Consider the following 24952-nt stretch of genomic DNA (forward strand, 5'->3'; position numbering starts at 1 on the left):
TGGTGGAAGACCTCCTTAAATGGCTCCAGAAAGACAGTGAGCTCTATTAATGTCTTTGGTGTTTCCTGACCACTACTTTGCTTCCTCTCAAGAATGCGCTTAAGCTGAGGGATCTCATATTGTAGATCCTCAGTACTGCAGTTGTATTGTGAGGCAAATGGAAACACTACATCTTTCTCACAAAATATGGCACTGCACGGATTCAAGGCCTGTATCCCATTTCATTATGACACAATTTTCTTTAGAAAATCTTCTCTTCACCTCAGAGAGAAGCACATCAATAACTGGAATGAATGAACCTGTCCGAAAGGACTCTTTCTCTGTTCTCTCTTGTCTTTGAACTATTGGAGTAAGTAAGTAATGCCCTTCAAGCAAAGAGCTTGGTCTGACCTGACGACCTGAAGGTGTGGCACTGATGTTGCATTGCTCAGTAAGAGTTAAAGTATTGTCCCAGATCTCATTAAAGAGAGAGCCCTCTCTGTAACTCTCCAATGTGTCAACAAGAGAGTCAACAAGTGTGACAGCTGTGCCCAAATCAAGCTGTGGGGACTGTAAAATATCTGACAGATATTTTATCTCACCAAGAACACTGGTGAATGTTACAAGGAGGCTAACAAACTTGAGATCTATTTGGGCTAATAAACCTCTTGCCTCTACAGCTCTGTCACCATTTTGCTCTTCTGATATTTCTTTTAGTAGACGTATGATGGCTGACAGTCTGTCTCTCACTGTCTTGCAAGCATTATACCTACATGCCCACCGTGTCTCTATCAGTCTTTGTAACTCTCTTGGGGCCCCCTGAAACATCTCCCTCTGTACCTCAAGCCATCTTTGGTGCACATATGACCCTGACACAAAAACATACAGTTTCTGCAAAAGAGAAAAGAAGCAATTAGCTTCAGGGATGCATTTCACACTGTCAACTAATACTAAATTTAAACAATGTGCATTGCAGTGCACATAAAAAGCTAATGGGGCCTCTGATTTTATGCGTGCTTGCACACCTGTGTTTTCCGCTCATGACTGAGGCTCCGTCATATGCTTGCCCTACAAGGTGGTTTTTGTAGTGAAGACCATGCTTCTGCAAAATTTGAATTATTTTCTGTGAAAGTGCTGCAGCATCAAGGCGCTGTGCTGCCTCAAAGGCAAGGAAGCTCTCACATACTGACCCATTGTAATAGTATCTTATTACAAAGGACAGCTGTTCTTTTTTGCTTAGGTCTTTAGTCTCATCAACCAAAATGCTGAAAGCCTCACTTTGGGAAACTTCACTAGTTACTGAAGTGCGGACCATTTCAGCTAGACAATCAATTATTTCATTTTGTGTGTCATGCCCAACATATGTTGCATTTCTTTGACTTGTCATTTTTCTTTTGACTGTGGGATTGTGTTTGGCTAGCAGTTCCATAATAGCGAGAAAGTTTCCTTTATTCTCACCTTCTGATTCTTTATGTGCTCTCTGTGCTATGTTCTGTGTAGCTGTGAGAAGCAGGGTTTCTCCAACAACTTTAATGTACTCCCTATTTTCCTTCACTAATTTATTGTATTCCGCATTTAAGGAGGCTGAGAGAGAGGATGTGCTTGCAGTGGATTTTTCATACTCTGCCCATGCTAACATTGCACTGGTATGTGCTTTAGATTTGGCATGACCTAAAAGTCCCCTATCTTTGAAGGTTGCCTTTTTCCAATGTTTGAACCCCTCTTCAGATGTAAATACTGAATCACCTGAGGAGGGGAGACTGAAGTGCCGGCAGGCATAACAGTAGGCAGAGTCTTTACTCTGAGAATATTCCAGCCATTTATGTGTGTTGTACCAGTCTTTAGAGAAGCATCGTCTTCTGTCTCCTTGATAGGTATGAGGGAAGATTTTCAGATGTGGCTGCTTGGGCTGCTCTGCTCTTGACTGGGAGATATCTATAATGAAACAAGAGGCAAAATCAGTTATTCTGATATTAAAATAATAATGATAATAATGATAATAATAACAATAATAATAATAAGCCCCTCTCGTAATTATCAATCATAGCTGTAATAATGACCTATAGGCATTTCTATTCAGACTAATAAAACTCAACTACTAATAAACATGAATCAAAACGCTTTAAGTGATTATGATTTGTATTTTAATGGAAACACACTAAACAAAACATACATTTCTCCAGATGATGTTACTATCTAGGCTAGCCATCAATTTCATTATTAGGGCCACGTGATCGTTACTTCACCTGTTGGTCCAGGAACACTTCTAACACCTGCTTTTGCCGTGTCCTGCCACACTTCTGTGACCAATGGTGCTGACTGTCCCTGGGCTGCTGCTGTCTGTTTTTCCTCGTCATTGTGTTCTGTCACTAATGCTGGCTGTGTATCCTTGTCATGCTGCTCTGTCTGTTCCTCTCCTCCATCCTCCTCCTCCTCCTCATCCTCATCCTCACTATTACTAAGCCTCTCTTGCTCCCCTGTCATCTCTTTCACTCCTCCTTCTGTACTTTTCTTCTTAAAATAAGAAGAGATGTCTGTGGACTTTCTCTTCATTGTCTGAAAATTGACATAACATGCACCAGCTAACGACATTAGCTAGATAACGTTAACTCTTGTCAAAACGTGTCAAAGACACATCAAAAAGCTGCTGTAACAGTATACTGTAACCATTTGGCACTTAAAAAGCACGTCACGACACATAATTCCCCGTCTTCTTTTACTAAAGAATATTTTTTGACTTATTTACTTACCGGTAGTCTTCTTCGTCTTCTAACTTCTTTTGAAATTGGTGACTGACGGGCACGCGCTGACCTGTTGCTGTCTGAGCGCGCAACAGCGGCATCGGGGGAGGGGCGGGCTACTGTGTGTGATTGAAGGTCTAGAGCGTCTAGAGCGCCACGGCCACCCCTGGCCACCCCCTGGTGGCGCCATTGGAAGGGAATGAGAGTACAGCAAAAACAATTTCTATATACACCAAAGCTTTCAGGAAAGATTGTGTTGATCTGACCAAGAAAAGGAGAGTATTGAAATACCAAAATAGTGATGAAAATCCATATTACCATCTCATCACATTCCTTTTGGAAAAGTATATGATGTCTATCGACCCCCTTTGGAGCGGGATTCTACTGGGAAATCTAAAAAGATATTCTCGTGACAAGGCACCGGTACGTTCTTCATCTCCAAACAGCAACGCAAAGGACACAAACTCCTAAAAAATGGTTTAGAATCATAAAATCATCCATATACTTTTCAAAAAAGATCTCAGGTCAGCAGAATTCTCATCTTTAAAGGGATTATCATATTTTAATCACATTTCGGAAGCCATCAAGCACTGTGATCTTTTCAGAGGAGTGTTGAACTAAGAGAGAAGCCAAATATCACACTTATTGTGCGTCACAAATTGTTTGTGCACCTAACAAACAATTAGGTCCCTTATCCTAATATTCAATTCAATTCACATTTATTTGTATAGCGCTTTTCACAATACTTGCATTTCAAGTTATGACAGCACGTTCAGCACGCAACCCTTGACGGAGCTGCCAAATATCATGTGATTTCGTCATTGTTTCCCGCGGTTAGGTCCGGAAAGCAATTTACGAGTACGGTAGGCTAAATAAGGCTTTCTAATTACAAGTTGTGTTTCTCATTTCATGTGTCACAATAATGATCAATCTACAGGTTATTTAGCTGTAACACATCCTGAAGTTTGACTTGTCAGTATTTTTCAGTATGAAAGTAAATCGGGTTTAAATGTCAGGAGTTCCTGACATTTCCTGAAAGTGTTACTTTCGTCCCGCTCCAGTGACAACAAGCGTTTCTTTTGTCCCACTGCTAATGTGGTGGCTTTCTCTGCGTTGCAGCATTTATTAAAACATGTTTATGTCATATTATACTAGCAGAATATGCCAAGAGTGAGGGTCAGAAAGGCAGTTTATGAGAGGGCGTTTCTGGAAATATCTGTTGCTGATTTCTGTATGTCTCCATTTATTCACTTAATCTGTTTACATTTACCATAGTCACATTTAGTTTTTAGCCATACCTTAGCTTTTCCACACCCACCTATGAATTTGCAGTGTTTCCATTCAGATGTTTTTATGCATATTTTGAATTCATGCATAAAAACAGCTGGATTGGAAACATGACTAGGCCTACTGCTACATTATGTTGATTTAATTTAATTGTCATATTGTTCATACTGCTGAAAAAATGTTTTATAAAATAAATTGACATTGCCAAAAAAAAAATATATATATATATATATATATTCTAAACAATTCAAGTTTGTACATTCCGGTTACTTTTGAAACATTTGATGAAACTGAAATTCTCAATTAAAAATGAAAATGTAATTTAATATTTTTTTTGCAAAGATAAATGACAAAATATGCTTGTAGTTACATATTAACAAGGTCATAGTCAGGTATATTTAATAAAAACAAGACTAACACAAAAAAATTTAGCTTGTATTGTTGTGTTACTTTTGACCCACCTGACGGGGGATATTATGTATTATAAAATGTATAATATTTATAATGTTCATTTTAAATATGAACCCACACATGTATTACATTATACAGGTAATTTGGTGGAATTATCTCATTTGTCGCATGTGACGTCATCGTCGACCGTTATGACCATAGACATTATAATGAACATTTAATTATATGTTTATGGTTATGACTGCGGTCACGCCCACTGAGTGGCAAAAGACTGAGCGGCAGCATGTGAAAAACACACAAAACACACCCAAAACGGGAAAGAGCTTTGTGATTGACTGTACAGATAGATTTGACACAAAACCTGAGGTATATTTTTACAGACTGCCGAAAGCTACAGAAAAAAATAAGCAAATGGATCACTGCAATTCACAGAAACAGCTGGACTCCAGCAGAGAAACATGTTAAATTATCATTTTGTGTCAAAATGGTGAATTTTGAGGTAAAATCATACCGTATATATTGTATTGTTATATATTGTGTTGACAAATCATCAAATAAATATTTACCATCTTATATTCTGCATAATTGGGTGTTTTTAAATAAACACTGACAAAAACTATACAAGTTTTAGAGCTGGACAATATGACGATACATGGATATAAGTGATTTCTCGGATTTAAACCTACCTATATTGTAGTTAAATAAAATATTCACAGGCAGATGCTTCATGTATTTCCCCGCCGTCGAAATCAGGCACATGTAACGTTAAATGTCAGGAAACACGACTCCTGGCTGCATGTCAATATCCATGGATTAGGTTTCTTTGACATGTTATAAGGCACAGTTTCTAGCCCAACCTTTAGTGTAATTGTTTGTTTTACTCGTGTTTTCTCAGTTTCCTCTATTAAATCCAGTCACGCAGCAGGTTCTTCTGCCACTCAGTCCAGCTGAGGGAGCGTGTTCCGGCGGGAAAATTCGTATTAAAGGGTTATTTCACCCAAAAATGAAAATTATGTCATTAATTACTCACCCTCATGTCGTTCCACACCCGTGAGACTTTTATTCATTTGAAGAAATCTGAGAGCTTTAATTCTGTCCCTCCATTGACAGTCTGCAATCGACACTTTCTAGGCCCAGAAAGCTAGCAAAAGCATCATTAAAGTAATCCATGTGACTCCAGTGGTTTAACCTCAGTTTTATAAAGCGACGCGAGTGCTACGGAAGCCCTAAACGGCCATGTATTATTATTATTTTTTCTATCTTGTTTTCTCTTGATCACGATTTATTTTCTCATGATCACGAGATAACAAAAGTTGTTTTCTCGTGATCACGACATAAAAGTTCTTTTTACAATGATTGATTCTGAAACACACTGTACCCGGATTCTACTGTTGCTAGTTGCTATAGTAACGGATAAATCATGCACTCATATCTTGCGGATATTTCAGCTAAATATTTACTTCACTTAATAATAAAGTTTACAATACATAAATACATATAGGCTAATCAATCACTGTTCAATAAATGTACGCTTAACATATTGTTTGTGTAATTAACATAATATTCAACAGAGCATCTCAAGCGCAGGCAGAGTGCCTTCAGAAAGATGCCAGATTATTCTATGATTCTAAAAACCTTTTAGATTTAACCAACTTTATTTTCCGTACTCATTTAAATATATATATATATTTATATATGGCATATAAAGGTGTAACAAGCTTTTAAAAGAATATTCAGTTGTACGGTGCTGTGTTCTGTCAGTACCTGCATGTTCTGTCCAGACAATTTTTTGTTAATTTCAGAGCGGACTTTTATTTTGACACGCTGAAGTGACGCGCACGCGCAGTTCAGTGTTCCTGTGATCACGCCTAGTGAACCGAGAGTCACACGATCATCTGTACGATCAGCGGTTTACTCTCCATTTACAGCGCATTTATTCTTCATATCTCTAAGCATTGACTCTTAAGAAGATGTTAAATAGACTGAAGGCTTGTCTCTGAGGAATAAGGTAGATGAGCGTGTTTCTTTCTCATCTGTCAGTGTGTTTGTGTTAGGCCTGTTTACAAATTGTTATACACTGCTATGGATGTTTACAATAGAGGACACATTGCACATTTATTTATTCGATGCAAGTTAACACACAATAATAAGAAAAAATACTTTCTTCTGCGGAGATAAAAGGGTTTGATGTAAAAATCCACATAAGAGAGATGCTAAGCTAAGAACAAGCTGTTAAATCACTAACAATGGGTCTGCTAAACATCGAAGTAGTCTTTTTTGTTAAAATGTAGATAATAAGAATGACTCCAAACCTATGAAAATTCATATTCCCTCTATCATTTACTGCAGTGATGCCCATAGGTCTGTAGATGTTGTTATTAATTGCCTCTTTATAAATGATGTTCAGTTGATTTTTGCCAGAGTAGTGGTTGAATTTTGTATATAACACATATTTTATCTTGAGATATCACAGTTGTTTATGTAATATTAATATTTTTGTATTGTTTGAGTGATGGAGAGGGTCTGGGGTGGCCGGTGCTGTCAGACAGGTGCAGCGTAATCTCAGAAGCGTTGGATCCAGCCTCTCACATCCAAACCCACCTTATGGCCTCCATGTACCCTCCATCATTAGAGGAGTCAGCTGAGGTGAAGGAGGGCTTCCTGTGCCCACTCTGTCTGAAAGACCTTCAGTCGTTCTACCAGCTTCAGGACCATTATGAAGAGGAACACTCCGGAGACAACCGGCACGTCAGCGGCCAGCTGAAAAGTAAGTTGGATTAAGTCAGATTGGTTGCCATTTCTTACTCTCCAACAAGAATAGGGTGTCTTTTGTGTTAAACGTATAACATGGTGTGTTCCATTCGATCATAAGTGGACTTCCGCCATCTTGGGTGAGATTGATGAATGGCGAAAGGGAATAAGGGAACACGTTACGAATTTATGCACCACTTAGTACTGCAGTAACACTGTGAAAATGAGGTGCTAGTGTCTTTATTGAGTATAATTAGTCCTGGATGTGGTTTGTACACGGTATTAGGGTTGCAAAGGGGCGGAACATTTCCGGAAACTTTCCACAGGAACTTAAAGGGTTAGTTCACCCAAAAATGAAAATTCTGTCATTTATTACTCCCCCTCATGTCGTTCCAAACCCGTAAGACCTTCGTTCATCTTCAGAACACAAATAAAGATATTTTTGTTGAATATCATTTCCTCTCTCAAGATCCATTAATGTACTAAAAACATATTTAAATCAGTTCATGTGAGTACAGTGGTTCAATATTAATATTATAAAGCCACGAGAATATTTTTGGTGCACCAAAAAAACCAAAATAACGACTTATTTAGTGATGGCCGATTTCAAAACACTGCTTCAGGAAGCTTCAGAGCACAAATGAATCAGTATATCAAATCATGATTCGGATTGGGTGTCAAACCGCCAAACTGCTGAAGTCATGTGACATTGGCGCTCCGAACCTCTGATTCGACACAAAAGATTCATAACGCTCCGAAGCTTCCTGAAGCAGTGTTTTGAAATCGGCCATCACTAAATAAGTCTTTATTATGTTTTTTTTTGCTGCACCAAAAATATTCTTGTCGCTTTATAATATTAATATTGAACCACTGTACTCACATGAACTGATTTAAATATGTTTTTAGTACATTAATGGATCTTGAGAGAGGAAATGATATTCAACAAAAATATCTTTATTTGTGTTCTGAAGATGAACGAAGGTCTTACGGGTGTGGAACAGCATGAGGGAGAGTAATTAATGACATTATTTTCATTTTTGGGTGAACTAACCCTTTAACCTGGGGAATTTTGGAAATATTCCAATTTGGAAACTTAACAGAAATTTATGGGAATTAATTGGAAATTTTGGGAAATTCCTGACTAGCCTACTGCATTTCGAATTATGGGTTGCACTTCTGGTTTGGGGAACTTCCATTTAAAAAGACTGAAATGAATTGTTTCAAATCATAAGGTTGCCCAACAAATAAAGCTTCTCCGTCAGTTTGACTGAATGAGCTGTCAATGTTTCTTTCATGTTTTATTTTCAGACATCACAAGAATAACGTAACGCTTGGTATTTTAACGTAACAAGAATATCTATGGCAAGAGCTCTTTTCAGTCGCTGCTTTCTATTCTCGTGATTATTTTCTTTTGTCTCTTTGCTTACCGCTATAATAGTATATATTGCAACATATACTGCACATTTGTGGTCTGTTCTCCCGATATAATTTACGATATATCCCATTAATAATTCACTGGAATGCATGAAGAATCTCTCGTTTTCTCATCAAAGCCTCACTTCTCTTTCCAGGATTGTTTTCACAGGTAAATACAATTTATTATCTGTAAAAATGATGGAAATCACTGTGAAATAGTATCCCGCAATGCTGAAGTTCATGAACATTTTTTATTAAGGCAACGTATATTACATAATACAGATATATATCACTATAGTTATATTTAACTTGTCCATTATTGCTGTGGAAAGAATCACGCTTTTTCATGGTCTGTAGAAAGTACCTTGTTGATGCTTTTACACTTTTAAATGTCCTTTTAATGTTCGTTGGTTGAAGGGGTGAGTAGAATAATGTCATCTCATTGTACCCAGTTTAAAAATAAATGTATTATTGCGTTCATAGAGTGAGCCTTTCACTGACTGTTTACAGCTTAAAGGAAGTTACTCCCATAATTTGCGCAAAGCGTCATGGGGCGTAGGAGTAAGGTGGATATAAATGTATAATATTTATTTAAAATTTATCATATACAAACATACATATAAACATTTTAACATGAAATAACAGTTATTTCTTTTTCACATTCAAATAATTTTAATTTAGTAAATATGTAAAATAAACATATTTTCATTGCAGCAATTGTTATGTGTTATTTATTTCAGTGTCACATGATCCTTCAGAAATCATTCTAATATGCTGATTTGATACTCAATTATCAGTGTTGGAAACAGTTGTGCTGCTTAATATTTTTTTGGAACCTGTAATATTTTTTTTCAGGATTCATTGATGAATAAAAAAGAACAGAATTTATTCTAAATAGAAATCTTTTCTAACAATATCACTTTAATATCAGTTTTGATCAATTCCACACATAGTTGCTGAATAAAAGTATTAAATTCATTCTAAAAAAAAAAAAAAAAAAAAAATTACTGACCCCCAAAATTTTGATCAGTAGTGTATATTTAATAATAATGGTAGTGCATATTACAAAATATTTCTATTTTAAATAAATGCTGTTCTTTAAATTTGTATTCATCAATGAATCCTGAAAAAAGTATCACAGGTTATAAAAAATATTAAGCAGCACAACTGTTTCCAACATTGATAATTGAGTATCAAGTCAGCATATTAGAACGATTTCTGAAGCATCATGTGACACTGAAGACTGGAGTAATGATGCTGAAAATTCAGCTTTGATCACAGGAATAAATTATATTTTAATGTAAAAATTCAACTGAAATTGCATTAAATCTCGTTGTTTTAACCAAAATTAAGCTGTAAGATGTTTTTTTTTTCCAACTGTATTTAAGTACCCTGTTATAGGCTAACCTGCAATTTTGCAAAATCCCTGTTTGTTCCCATTAATTCCCATATATTCCTGTTAATTCCCATATATACCCGTTAATTCCCATGGAAAGTTTCCAGCTTTGAAAATTCCTGGAATTTTGTAACCCTACACGGTATAAAGTGCACAAGATATGGCTGTTACAGTGCAAGTATCATAATTACACAAAATACACATCTAATAAAACCATTTTATATTAAACATCACAACTGACACTTATCACTCACTCAGTTTAGCTCTTTCAAATGACAGTTTATATAAATTAAATTAATGAAAGCTTAATATTTATTTATACACGCATGGATGCATTATATACAATGTGTATATTAAATAAAAGTATGGTAATTTATATTGCATTTTTTTAACTGAAGTATATTATGCTATCATACCTCAAACTCCTCTTATGTGCGTGACTCAAGTGTGTGTGACGACGCTGCAGGATGTTCCGATTTAATGCATTTTGTCAGTCTTTAGTTTAGAAGACATATTGACCAGTAGAAATGTTTACTGAAAAGGGTTTGATGAGTCAGAGTACAGGTTGCAAATCCTTTTGTTCTTTGTGTCAGAAGTAGCTCGAGTGCTTGAAGTACATCAGAAATAGAACGAGGCATCAGTTTACTGTCGGGAATGTTGTGTCACATCCAGTGTAGACAGCATCACTGATTATAATGGGTTCGGTTTGCTTTTGTTGCGTTGCGCCGCTCACGTCTGGTGTAGACATGGTGTAACTATCAAATTTATTTACCTAATAATATTTTATAAAACAGAGGAAAAATAATGTCATATATTGTTATCCTTTCTAGGGATTTCCTTGTTTATTAAAGTGCCCCTATTATGCATTTTCAGATATTACTTTTCATGTAGTGTGTAATGTAGTTGTTTGTGAATGTAAACGGTCTGCAAAGTTTTAAAGATCAAAGTGCAGATAAATGGAGTTATCGTCTCCTAAAAGAAAGAATCAATTTTGAACTGCCTGAAACGAGTCATCAGTAATTCTTATTTCCTGCACAAACCTACGTAGGGTTGTTACAAATTTGCATAATGCCCGCCTATGGTCTTCACTGGCTGCACGCGACTGGAGACTGGAAGAGTTTGGTTCATGTTTGGTTCAAAGCTGGAAACTTTCCATGGGAATTAACGGGAATTAATGGGAATAAACAGGGAATTTGCAAAATTGCAGGTTAGCCTATAACTGGGTACTTAAATGTAGTTGAAAAAAAAAAAAAACATCTTGCAGCATAATTTTGGTTAAAAAAAAATTTATGCAATTTCAGTTGAATTTTTCCCCTGCACATTCCTCAATCACAGTCACACAGCACATGACTTACTGCAGGGATATTGAGGCCACACCCCTGCATGCACTGTGCATTCCCGCAGTCCATAACATGCAGATTTGATCAAAAATACAGAAAGAACAGTAATATTGTGAAATATAACTACAATTTAAAATAATGGTTTTCTATTTTGATATACATAAAAATATAATTTATTCCTGTGATCAAAGCTGAATTTTCAGCATCATTACTCCAGTCTTCAGTGTCACATGATCCTTCAGAAATCATTCTGATATGATGATTTGATACTCAATTATCAATGTTGGAAACGGTTGTGTTGCTTAATATTATTTTATAACCTGTGATGCTTTTTTTCACGATTCTTTGATGAATAAAAATTTAAAGAACAGCGTTTATTTAAAATAGAAATCTTTTGTAACAATATACACTACCGTTCAAAATTTTGGGGTCAGTATTTTTTTTTCCTGCTTTTTTTGAAAGAAATTAATACTTAATGAATATTATTATTAATACTTAATACATTTTGTTCAGCAAGGATGTGTAAAATTGATAAAAAGTGATATTGTTAGAAAAGATTTCTATTTTGAATAAATTCTGTTCTTTTTAACTTTTCATTAATCAGTGAATCCTGAAAATAATATTACAGTTTCCAAAAAAATATTCAGCAGCACAACTGTTTCCAACATTGATAATAACTGAGTATCAAATCATCATATGAATGATTTCTGAAGGATCATGTGACACTGAAATAAACACATAACAATTGCTGCAATGAAAATATATTTATTTTACATATTATTTACTACATTAGAATTAATTAAATGCAATAAATAAATAGCTTATTTCAACAAAATATTAACATTTTTTATATAGATACATTTTATATAAATATTATAAATGTTTATAAATTTCCAATAAATTCCCATAAATTCCTGTTAAGTTTCTAAATTGGAATATTTCCAAAATTCCCCAGGTTAAGTTCCCGTGGAAAGTTTCTGGAAATTTACTGTAAACTTTCCGCCTCTTTGCAACACTAATCACAACAGACTGGGCCATCTGACCAATCAGAGCAGAGCATACTCTCAGAAAGCCAAAGTTTAGAGAGACTGAATCCTTGATCGAACCATTTCAGACACTGAGAAAAGAGATGATGAGAAATTAAAGTGTTTTTTGACCTTAGATGCATGGAAACCTACTGCAGGAGACTCCGAAACAAAATTAGGAACCTTTAAAATAGCATAATAGGGGCACAAGTCATGCTTATTTTAAAAAAAAAAGTCTATAACACGATTCCCCAATTACTTTTCACCAAAGACCAAACTCTGTCATCAATAAATAGCCAAGGCCTGTGTGATCCACAGCTGTACGTTTTCTCATTAGTCTTTCGACACCCAGGGTTCCCAGTTGGTGGGCAAACACAGCGTGCTGCAGACATGAAAGCAGCATAAACTGGATCAGAGATAGCAGATTCAACACAACCTAAAAAGCCTCCGCATCCATTTAAAAAGCTTCATGACCAGAGGCATAATAAAACAAGGATAAATATTGGAGATGCGTTTGAAAGATGAAGACAGCACTTTGTAACTGAGATCGACATCGGTCTGCAACGAGGAAGAGTAGTGAATGTGAAATGATTTATGTTTTGTGTTAAATTGAGCAATATGTTATCGGAGCACAGAAAGTAGTAACTCCAATTCCAGAGTTTGTATTAGTGGAGCAGTTGTTTTTGGGGATAACGAATTGATGAAATGAATGCTCACAATTTGTAACTGGTATTTGCATTGTCGCTTTTGTTGTTCCTGAATTTGGCAGCTTTTTTTGTTTACTATTCATCTAAATGTGGACATGACATTAGTTTACATCCTAGTAAGTGGAGGAATTGATGTATTTTTCACATTGTTTCTCAGGCCTGGTTCAAAAGGCAAAGAAAGCCAAAGACAAGCTGTTAAAGCGGGATGGAGATGAGCGGACAGACAGCAGCTATGAGTCATTTTATTACGGAGGAGTGGACCCGTACATGTGGGAGCCGCAGGAGCTCGGTAAGACTCTTACTGCCAAAGACAGATGGATAACATTCTTCAGCCAGAAGTCATTCACATTGCTTTCAGTGCTGTTCAGTGAAATGTCGGTAGTGTTACTGTACACACATTCAAGCTGTTCCTGGATCATTGGGTGTTGACTACAATCAGTTGTCATTGTCAGACTGTAATATGTCTTCTGTTAAAATAGGAGCCACCCGCAGTCACTTGGATTCTTTCAAGAAGCAAAGAGCTGCAAGAATCGACCATTATGTTATTGAGGTCAACAAATGCATTATACGACTGGAAAAGGTGAATGTTTGAGCATTGCCCTCCTAATAATTTCATCTCGTGATTGTTGATGTACTTTAGAAAATCGGACACAAATGCTTTGCCAGCATCACATTGCAAGTGCAGGCTCTGTTGAACATGCTTAAAGTGCCCCTATTATGCTACTTTGAAGGTTCCTGATTTTATTTTGGAGTCTCCTACAAAAAGAGTCTGAAAACGGTTCGTAAGAAAAATGGTTCTCTTTAAACCGAGCCTTCCGTGAGCCTCCTCTGCTCTGATCTGTGAAACTCTTCCAGTCTCAACTGGAAGTAGATGTTTTTCATGAGCAGCCAATGAAAACCATAGGCTGACATTATGCAAATTTTATTGTTACATAGGTTTGTAACAGGAGGTGAGGCTGGAATTGCAGACGAGTCGTTTCAGGCAGCTCAGAATCACTTCTTTCTTTCAGGAGACAACTTTATTTGTCGTGCACTTTGATCTTTGAAACTTTGCAGAGCTTTTAGATTCACAAACAGCTATCACACACTGCGTGAAAGATAATATTTGAAAAAGCATAATGGGGCACTTTAATGTTACTGTAACAAACCCCAGTTCTCAAAAGACCTTTTTACACTTGAACTAGTTAACCCTGGGTCATTCTAAACCCTGTTTTAACAGAATCCTGGGTTATCTGGCTTCACATTTTACACTGCTCATATTTTAACAAATAATCCTGTGTATTCATACCCTGACATTTCACTCTGTACATTCCTTAACCCTGGGTTGATGTGAGGCACGTGATTTGTTGTCTTTTGCTAAACGTCTAACTGTAACATTCTAACACTTGAGTTGTTTCACACTGCACACGTTTGGCACCGCAATGCAGCATGAAACAGAAGTTGTGGTAGTCTTTTCTTCCCTGTTGTGCCGTATATCTGAGTGAAACGGCTTCTGCAACAAGACCAAATGTAGGGCGGGGCTTGATTTTGTCTGGGGAATTGTTTGGATGTTTGTGGTTTGCTGTTGGTGAGTTGCCCCGCCCTCATCATCAGTGAAGAGATGCTGCAAGAGGGAGGGGAAGTTATTCTGATTCAAGATGACGAGGAATATGAACTTAAATAAATAATAATGTGCACGTATAATAAATACTGCAGTATTCCATAAAAAAATAAGACTTGTCCATTTTGATTTCATAGTGACTTGCAAAAGCGGTGCTAACCCGGCTACTCCAAAATGACAAGTGTGAAACATTCTTCTACTGTCATTCTAAAGCTGGGTTTAGAATGACAGTAACACAAGGCTAAAAGCTGTGTTTAGAATGTCAATAACCCGGGGTTACTTAAAAGCTGGGTTTAGAACGACAGTACCCCGGGGTTAAAAGCTAGGTTTAGAATGACAATAACACAGGGTTAAAAGCTGGGCTTAGAATGACAGTAACCCAGGGTTAAAAGCTGTGTTAAGAATGACAATAACCCGGGGTTACTTAAAAGTTGGGTTAAGAATGACAATAACACAGGGTTAAAAGCTGGGCTTAGAATGACAGTAACCCGGGGTTACTTAAAAGTTGGGTTAAGAATGACAATAACACGGGGTTAAAAGCTGAGTTTAGAATGACAGTAACACAGGGTTAAAAGCTGGGTTTAGAATGACAGTAACCCGGGGTTACTTAAAAGTTGGGTTAAGAATGACAATAACACAGGGTTAAAAGCTGAGTTTAGAATGACAGTAACACAGGGTTAAAAGCTGGGTTAAGAATGACAATAACACAGGGTTAAAAGGTGGGTTTAGAACGACAATAACACGGGGTTAAAAGCTGAGTTTAGAATGACAATAACACAGAGTTAAAAGCTGGGTTTACAATGACAGTAACTCTGGGTTAAAAGCTGGGTTTAGAATGACAATAACACTGGGTTAAATGCTGGGTTTAGAATGACAGTAAAACAGGGTTAAAAGCTGGGTTTAGAATGACAGTAACACAGGGTTAAAAGCTGGGTTTACAATGACAGTAACTCTGGGTTAAAAGCTGAGTTTAGAATGACAATAACACTGGGTTAAATGCTGGGTTTAGAATGACAGTAAAACAGGGTTAAAAGCTGGGTTTAGAATGACAGTAACACAGGGTTAAAAGCTGAGTTTAGAACGACAATAAGACAGGGTTAAAAGCTGGGTTTAGAATGACCCTAACACGGGGTTAAAAGCTGAGTTTAGAATGACAATAACACAGAGTTAAAAGCTGGGTTTACAATGACAGTAACTCTGGGTTAAAAGCTGGGTTTAGAATGACAATAACACTGGGTTAAATGCTGGGTTTAGAATGACAGTAAAACAGGGTTAAAAGCTGGGTTTAGAATGACAGTAAAACAGGGTTAAAAGCTGGGTTTACAATGACAGTAACTCTGGGTTAAAAGCTGAGTTTAGAATGACAATAACACTGGGTTAAATGCTGGGTTTAGAATGACAGTAAAACAGGGTTAAAAGCTGGGTTTAGAATGACAGTAACACAGGGTTAAAAGCTGAGTTTAGAACGACAATAAGACAGGGTTAAAAGCTGGGTTTAGAATGACCCTAACACGGGGTTAAAAGCTGAGTTTAGAATGACAATAACACAGGGTTAAAAGCTGCGTTTAGAATGACAATAACACTGGGTTAAACGCTGGGTTTAGAATGACAGTAACACAAGGTTAAAAGCTGAATTTAGAACAACAGTAACATAGGGTTTAAATCTGAATTTAGAATGACAATAAGACAGGGTTAAAAGCTGGGTTTAGAATGACCGTAACACGGGGTTAAAAGCTGGGTTTAGAATGACAGTAACACAGGGTTAAAAGCTGAGTTTAGAACGACAATAACATGGGGTTAAAAGCTGAATTTAGAACGACAATAAGACCGGGTTAAAAGCTGTGTTTAAAATGACCGTAACACGGGGTTAAAAGCTGGGTTTAGAATGACCGTAACACGGGGTTAAAAGCTGGGTTTAGAATGACAGTAACCCAGGGTTAAAAGCTGGGTTTAGAATGACAGTAACCCGAAGTTAAAAGATTGGTTTAGACTGACAATAACACGGGGTTAAAAGCTGGGTTTAGAATGACAGTAACCCAGGGTTAAAAGCTGGGTTTAGAATGACAGTAACCCGAAGTTAAAAGATTGGTTTAGACTGACAATAACACGGGGTTAAAAGCTGGGTTTAGAATGACAGTAACCCAGGGTTAAAAGCTGGGTTTAGAATGACAGTAACCCAAAGTTAAAAGATTGGTTTAGACCGACAATAACACAGGGTTAAAAGCTGGGTTTAGAATGACAGTAACCCATGGTTAAGTGCAGTGTGAAAAGCCCTAAAGGAACATTAAACCGGATGTTATTTTTCAGGAAGCTAGCTATAAACATAACAGTTTTACTAACCTTAACTGACTTGCTTTGCTAAATTCTCTTCAAACTTGCCGTGTCAAATGGTAGTTTCAGTTTACGCTCATGCAACTGCACCTTGTGCCAAAGCTGGAAATGCAAAGAATACATGAAATGTGTTTTGGAACACATGAGCTTGCAAAGCTAGAAGTGTCTGAATTCACATACATAAGCAGATTTTTTTGGGCTTAAGTTTTAACAGTCTGATAAATTCAGATAATGGGTTAAATCTTAAATAGAACTGTCTATTTAATCAAGTTGTTTAACATTACTACTTTTGCTTTTCATTTTCAGCTAACCTCCTTTGACAGAACCAGCATGGATGCAGCGCAAATAAGATGTATGTGAACAAAAGATCAAAAATGTGCTCTGTACCACTTAAGTAATAAGTTAAAATGTGACTACTATGCTTCTTTGTTTTCTCAGCACTTGAGAAATCTGTGGTATCATGGGTGAATGACCAGGATGTGCCATTTTGCCCTGATTGTGGGGGCAAATTCAACATCCGTAACCGGCGCCACCATTGCCGACTCTGTGGTTCCATCATGTGCAGAAAGTGCACAGAGTTTGTGCCCCTGCCACTGGCATGTGAGTTACACACGTTTAGATATGATCAAACCCTCTGGTGCTCCTCATTTAAGGGACACACTCATACTCTTCTTAGTCAAAAGTGGTCCAACACCTTATTGAACTTTTTTCTCCTTTAAAATTAATGTAATATATCGTTGTTCAATAAAATTTGTTTATTTAATTTTTTGAGGAAATTTTATGGTACCAAGTAGTACAGTATTTATGCAATAATTATGACCCATTTTCCCCACAGTTTTTACAATACAATTTTTTTTTTTTGTTGTTGTTCATTTTTAAAAAATATTTTTCAATTAACCCCTTCATTGCTGTTTGCTAGTTTTCTGCATTGTGGCAGATCTGTTGATTGTACCTCCCAAAAATTCTGTATTTTAAAAACAAATTCCCATTCATTTTTATGGCGTTCATTTTTCGAGGAGTACAAGTGTGACTATTTTTAGGACGATGTAACCTTTTCGAATCATCTCCACAATTTTTGTGTGTGTGTGTTCAAATATCAAGTGCCACAAAAGTCACTACGTGTGCCATTCTGAAGAAGTAAAACATTTTAAAAATTAAAATGTGAAATTTTTCGGTCAAAAATTACAAAAGAGCACCAGAGGGTTAAATGGAAAGGACTATAAATTAAGACTTTTTTTTTTTCCCCTGAAATAGTTAGTTGCCTTTCTGTCTCTGCCTGCATTTTAAGATATAATACAGCATTCTAACTCAAATGATACTGATTCAGAAGTCTATATAGTAGTGATGGGAGGTCCAATTGACTTTCATGAATCGGTTCTTTCAGGCAGTTCATTTCACATGTGAGTAAAGTAACATATATCTGACGTAATAAAGTCACTGCACCTGTATCACTTGCCCAAATTTAAGCAGTTCATAGTGAAAGCATTTTAGAGGCCAAATTGTCCGTCTTTTGCAGAGTTAATCATAAACTCTGTATTAAACCATGAGTTGATCGAGAGCATTTAACCCACTGAATTATTGACTATTTACTGTACTTAAATTGCAACCTTTAGCGCACTAAGTTATATTTCAATTGACCGATGCTTTGCCAAAGCAGTGCACAAAACACAATGTTAGAGATCTTTTATGTTATTATAAGTAAACTTATTTTTGATTTATTGTGAAACTGTTGTGGGACAGATTAGACTGTGGTGGTGGGCCACTTAGGCAGTTAAGACTGTTCTCAGTTCAGTGTTTTGTGACTCGAGAACTGCATCTATCCACTTTGCGAACTGGCTGGAACAAAATAGTTAGCAAAAGCAGACATCACTAGACTTTAGAATAAATGACTCTACCTTTCAAGTCAAAGTGTCAGACACATTAGACATCAGTTAATTGATCAACTGCTTGAGTCAGTTAGTACTTTTAACTGCTGGTAGGTCATCCTGAGCAGGTCGGTCAGATTTTCAGAACGTACTGTAATGTGCTTTCAGACAAATTAACCAGTGGAACCAGAGAGGCGCTGTGGGCTCCGGGCCAGAGTGGCTCTCCAGGAAGCACAGGCCCGGTGGTGCAGCAGACTCTTCGACGCGGCTCCATAAGCAGCATCTCGTCTGTCACCTCTGTGTTGGAGGAGAAAGATGAGGACCGTGTGCGCTGTTGCCGTCACTGCATGGACGCACTGCTCCGGCACCAGCGCAAACTGGAGGAAAAAGACCACGTGCCTGATATCGTCAAACTATATGAGGTACAAACTTCAGAGTTAAAGATGATTAATATTCATGAGGCCAACAGTCTCTAAGACCTTAGTGTTTTATATTGTTATTATTAATCATTGAATGACCAACAATATCAAGCATCACCACCACATTTTAGTTCTAACTACTATTTGTTTACTGCGATAACAAATACTGCTATTTTCAATTACTTTGTAAATGGCATCTATTGCTCAAACAACCCTCTATGCACACACTGGCAATAGAATCGGCATTGACTATATAGTCACTGTGTGCATAGAGGGTTGTTTGTCAAAGCGTTATGAAGATATAAGTGTATTAAATGGTCTGGCGCCACTCGTTTTCCACAAATTGCCCTATAACTTCTGAAAGCAATGTCCAAACTTAATAAAACTTGAACCACATAGACCACAGGACATCCTGAGAACACACACCAATGAGCGCCAAAATTGCACCTATAGGGGGTGCTACAACTGGAAAAAAATTGGTATAAATCTTCTTTGGTGGATGTCATGTAGTATCCTTAAATATGACTTGGTTACATAAAAAACATCAAATTTCAGCAGCTAATAACTTAAAATTTGAATGGCCTATGTTATGAAAATGGACATATTCATACATCATGCAAAAATGAGTATGTGTACCAAATTTTGTGAAAATCGTCCAGTAGATGGTGCTGTAATAACTCCACAACCATGAATGATGGAATCAGAATGCGCGTTTCTTCTGAATCCTTGCCTAACAGGTTAGTTCTCCCAAAAATGAAAATTATCCCATGATTTACTCACCCTCAAGCCATTTTAGGTGTATATGACTATCTTCTTTCTGATAAACACAATCAGAGATACATTTAAAAATATCCTGCCAACTCCAAGCTTTATTATAGTTCATACAATTTTTAAATATGGATATTTTTCTTACAAAAACCCATCACTTCACTTCAGAAGGCCTTTATTAACCCCCTGGAGCCGTATGGATTATTTTTATGATGGATGGATTCATTTTTTCAGGCTTCAAAATCTCACCCCCCATTCACTAGCATTATAAAGCTTGGAAAAGTCAGGATATTTTGAAATATATCTCCGATTGTGTTTGTTTGAAAGAATAGAGTCATATACACCTAGGATGGCTTGAGGGTGAGTAAATCATGGGATAATTTTCATTTTTGGGTGAACTATCCCTTTAAGTCCTTTTTAGGTTTATATGTAATTTATCTAATCGCCCACATTGGTGATTGGACCAATGATTGTCGCATGCAGCTATATGCATTGTGATTTTATCTCTTAATAAACAGCATAGACTTTACCACAGTATTGTTTGTGTTTGCTGTGCAGAGGTTAAGGACGTGTATGGAGAAAGTTGAAGCTAAGGCTCCAGAATACACTCGCATGGCAGAGTCGCTCAAGTAAGCCCTCAACTTATTTAATGATCTTTTAATGCCTGGTGGTACATCCCAAACATTGCCAGACTCCACAGTTTTGTCTATACTGTATATACAGAGAATGTGTATAAATACAGTGTTTATATATCATTTATTCTCTTTTCCTCTGTAGTGCCGGGGAGACGACCTATAGTCTGGAGAATGCTGCTGGACTGAGGATGGAGATACAGAAATACTACGAGCTCATTGATGTTCTGAGGTAAACTAAAGGCTCATATACTGACTGATGTGATGAATATATCTAAATCAGGATTCTCAGAATGCATTGCTGTGGGTTTCTGTTGGCATTAGTAAGAAGATACTCACACTCGGGCTGAAAGAAGAGGTCCAGCCTCACCCGAAAGCCCTGCAGCTGCAGAGGATGGTGCGCTACACAGCTACGCTCTTTATACAGGTGATGCAAACAACATCTTATTTGACTTCTGAAGGGTAGTAGGATGTTTACATATTTCCCAGAAGACAAAATCTTTTTGAAATGGATAATTTGTATACATTCAATTAATTTGTCTGGTGTAGACATTTGTTATGTGAAATAGCTTGGCTATGGCAGTACTGAAAAAAAAAAAACCTAATTAAATTTTCATGATCCCTCCTATATATTTTTAAATGTTAAACATCTTGCAGGTTTACAAACGTATTTGTGCAACTGTATATACAGGTAGAAACTCACATTCGACACTTGCTTTCTTACATGATCCCATAGGAGAAACTGTTGGGTCTGACGTCCCTCCCCACCAAGGAGAAACACGAGGAGCTTAAAGAGAAGAGAAGAGAGGAGCTGGAGAAAAGAGCTCAGCAGGAGAGACAGGTGAAAGAACAGCAACATGATCATATTCTGTTTCTGATATCATACAGTTTGCTGGTCAGTTTTTCTTTGTGGTAAACTTCAAAGCCAGCATGAAACAGAAGTTGCGGTAGTCTTTTGTTCTCTGTTGTGACATATATCTGAGTGAAACAGTTTCTGGGACAAGAACAGATGTAGGGCAGGGCTTGATTTTGTCCGTGGGGAATTGATTAGATGGTTGTGGTTTGCTATTGGTGGATCTCATGTGAGTGACAGGTTGCCCCGCCCTCATCATCAGAGAAGAGATGCTGCAAGAGGGAGGAGAAGTTATTCTGATTCAAGATTATGAGGAACACGAATTAAAAAAAAAAAAATGATGTGCACGGAGAAATAATTTATAAAGTCCACAAGTGTCGACATATTTCTCAGCTTTGGTCAGATTCAAGTTTTTATGAGATGATCCAATTTCAATGAACTTAATTAATTCAGTGAATTTATTTTAACAATTATATCAGTGAATCAACGATGAGCCTGATTGATTATTCTGTACACTACGTATGAATTTCCAATAAATAATCATACTTTCATTCTTGTACAGTAACACTGGTGAAATAGCTGGATAAAAGGCTGGTCTGGTGCATTAATTATTTTGAGGGTCATATACGGGTTATGCAAAAAAGGCTGCATTGCATCAAGTTCAGGTTTTTTGTATGCGCTTCATTAAAAAGAGCCTTTTTACTTAAAGATTATTCACTTCAGAATTCAAATGTCCTGATAATTCACTCACCACCATGTCATTCAAGATGTTCATGTCTTTCTTTCTTCAGTCGAAAAGAAATAAAAGGTTTTTGAGGAAAACATTCCAGGATTTTTCTCCATATAGTGGACTTCACTGGGGTTCAACGGGTTGAAGGTCCAAATGTCAGTTTCAGTGCAGCTTCAAAGAGCTCTACATGATCCCAGACGAGGAATTAGAGTCTTATCTAGAGAAACCATTGGCCATTTTCTAAAAATAATAAAAATACATACTTTTTAACCACAAATGCTCATCTTGCACTGCTCTGTGATGCTCCACGCATGACATAATCACAATGGAAAGGTCACGCATGATGACGTAGGTGGAAGTACCGATCCGGTGTTTACAAAGTGAACGTGCAAAGACTAAATCAAACGGCCTTTACCGTAAAGGTAAAACAACGATGTTGGACGATTTTGAAGTAGGTAGAGAAAAAGAGAATTTTTTTTGCCCTACCGCGGTACTTCCACCTACGTCACGTGTGACCTTTTCAACGTGATTACGTAATGCGTGGAGCATCACAGAGCAGTGCAAGACGAGCATTTGTGGTTAAAAAGTATATAATTTTTATTTTTCTTAGAAAATGAGCGATGGTTTCTCTAGATAAGACTCTTATTCCTCGTCTGGGATCATGTAGAGCTCTTTGAAGCTGCACTGAAACTCACATTTGGACCTTCAACCCGTTGAACCCCAGTGAAGTCCACTATATGGAGAAAAATCCTGGAATGTTTTCCTCAAAAAACCTTCATTTCTTTTCCACTGAAGAAAGAAAGACATGAACATCTTGGATGACATGGAGGTGAGTAAATTATCAGGAAATCTGAATTCAGAAGTGAACTAATCCATTAAGATGCCTTCAAATTAGCGAGCTTAATCAATGTTCATCTCATTTGCGGATTGATATCTAAAATTTTTCTTCTCACTAACATATTAAAATTGAATAAAATAATGCCAACAATAAAAAAAAATTGACAAGACCTGTTTTCCTGTCTACGTGACATTTGACATAAAGCCCTATTGTAACTCTGTTCTTGTCTTGCGTCACTTAGGCAGGCCTGGAGTCACAAAAACGTCGATTGGAAAATGAAAAGAACAGGCCGACCCTCAGTGCAAACGGGGATATTCCCGGTCCACGCGTGACCAAAGCTGCAGGCTGGCTGCCACAATCAGACTCTCTTCATACTCGCTCGGAGCTGGACGACCCTCTGCTGCAGCAGATCAAAAACATCGAGTCTTTCTTACGGCAGGCGCGCTCCGCCAACCGCACCGATGAAGTGGCCATGCTGGAGGAGAACCTGCGGCAGCTTCAGGACGAGTTTGACGCTCAACAGACCAGTCGAGCCATCCGACTTTCACAGAGGCTGGCCGAGGAGACAGACTTTCAGCAGAGCCAGATCGAACATCTACAGCAAAGAGAGCTGGAGCACAGAGCCCACACTAAAACCACCTCCTCAGACTTAAGAGACCAAAAGAGAGAAGAGGAGGAAGGTGAACGTTTGATCGGAAGCCCTGAGTCTTTCTCACGTCTGTTAGGAAACTCTCCTCCCTTGGACAGACAGAGAGAAAAACATACACCGACTCCACAGGCCAGAAACCCCTTCGAAGAGGAGCACTTCTCTCCAGTTGAGGAGAAACCAACAAACTCTCAGACGGCCAATGGAAAGAAAGAGTACAACCCATTTGAGGAAGAGGATGACGACACTGAAGATCCAGATACAGGTAAAGCGAAGTCGCCTAGAAATCCCTTTGAAGATGAAGATTGTGAAGATGGCGGGAACCCTTTTAAAGAGGTTTCTGATGAGATTCCAGCTACGTCGACCAATCCGTTTGATGAAGATGATGACGAGGATGGCACGGCAGTTGAAGACACGATCGAGGAAGAGCTGCTGCTACAACAGATTGATAATATCCGGGCGTATATCTTTGACGCCAAGCTAAGCGGACGTTCGGATGAAGTGGAGCTTTTGTCGGAGAACCTGAAGGAGCTGCAACGCACACTACAAGAGCAGAAAAGAAAAAAATAGCGGCCGATGCAAACTCGTTTTTGCAACTGACAAGGCTTGCTTTCAGTTACAAACACACACTGATGCACTAGACAAAAATGCAAAACAAATGAGAATTTTCTGTGCAAGAATAGTCGTAGAAACACAAAGACAGAGAATTGTAATCAAATTGCATTGACTTAAATTTGCAATTTAATAAATTCTAAAAAAACAAACAAAAAAAAGTATTGTAGATATTCAAATTCATGTTTTATGTGAACAAAACCTTAGTGTTATTTTCCTTTTGATAGGTTGTTTCAAGTCATATAAATGGGTAGGTTTTTATGCAAAGCGCTTGAAATATCTGAAGTAAAGCTTTTGTTCAACAAAGTCAGTATTTCGTGCACAAAGCTACTTTTAGATTTCGTTTATTCTGAATCACTTTTGTCTTGCGGAGTGTAGCATGAACACTAGGACTGGGAGAATAAATCGATTCATCTCGATTCTTGGATCGTTTGAGATTTTCCAAATTAGTTATTAACAGCAGATGGCGCTCTAGGCTAGTTTTTAATTGCATGCTCAGGAAGAAGAGCGCTCGTGTGTTCGTCTGAGTCTGAGAATGTACTTGCACCTCAGAATGCTTTTATGAAACGGCCCACTGCAAACACCCCTGTAATTCACTTCAACCT

At 37.4% G+C, this 24952-nt stretch overlaps 2 protein-coding genes across 5 annotated transcripts; one reads left to right on the forward strand and one right to left on the reverse strand.

Moving 5' to 3' along the window:
* Nucleotides 1-214: 214 nt before the first annotated feature.
* On the reverse strand, nt 215-6125 carry LOC125280469. Of its 4 annotated transcripts, none has more exons than XM_048211028.1 (4): nt 5449-6125; nt 2730-3187; nt 2226-2535; nt 215-1914 (listed from the first exon to the last, which is right to left on the reverse strand). In XM_048211028.1, the coding sequence occupies exons 2-4, from the start codon at nt 3039-3041 to the stop codon at nt 920-922; spliced, it is 1617 nt and encodes a 538-aa protein (XP_048066985.1). In that variant the 5' UTR covers nt 3042-3187; nt 5449-6125; the 3' UTR covers nt 215-919. The 4 variants fall into 4 exon arrangements, with proteins under 4 accessions (XP_048066985.1, XP_048066986.1, XP_048066987.1 ...); XM_048211029.1 differs by lacking the exon at nt 5449-6125 and having other exon boundaries at nt 2730-2897; nt 3039-4773; XM_048211030.1 differs by lacking the exon at nt 5449-6125 and having other exon boundaries at nt 215-870; nt 1815-1914; nt 2730-4773.
* A 148-nt stretch (nt 6126-6273) lies between these two features.
* On the forward strand, nt 6274-24653 carry LOC125280468 (rabenosyn-5). Its single transcript, XM_048211025.1, has 12 exons — nt 6274-6426; nt 6929-7185; nt 13211-13342; nt 13533-13633; nt 17291-17336; nt 17423-17584; nt 19018-19271; nt 20595-20665; nt 20814-20900; nt 20993-21095; nt 21405-21509; nt 23331-24653. Exons 2-12 carry the CDS (start codon nt 7023-7025, stop codon nt 24303-24305), a joined length of 2199 nt encoding a protein of 732 aa, XP_048066982.1. The 5' UTR covers nt 6274-6426; nt 6929-7022; the 3' UTR covers nt 24306-24653.
* Nucleotides 24654-24952: the final 299 nt, after the last annotated feature.

The sequence above is a fragment of the Megalobrama amblycephala genome, linkage group LG12 (genome assembly GCF_018812025.1).
Source record: "Megalobrama amblycephala isolate DHTTF-2021 linkage group LG12, ASM1881202v1, whole genome shotgun sequence".
In the NCBI taxonomy this organism is placed as follows: Eukaryota; Metazoa; Chordata; class Actinopteri; order Cypriniformes; family Xenocyprididae; genus Megalobrama; species Megalobrama amblycephala.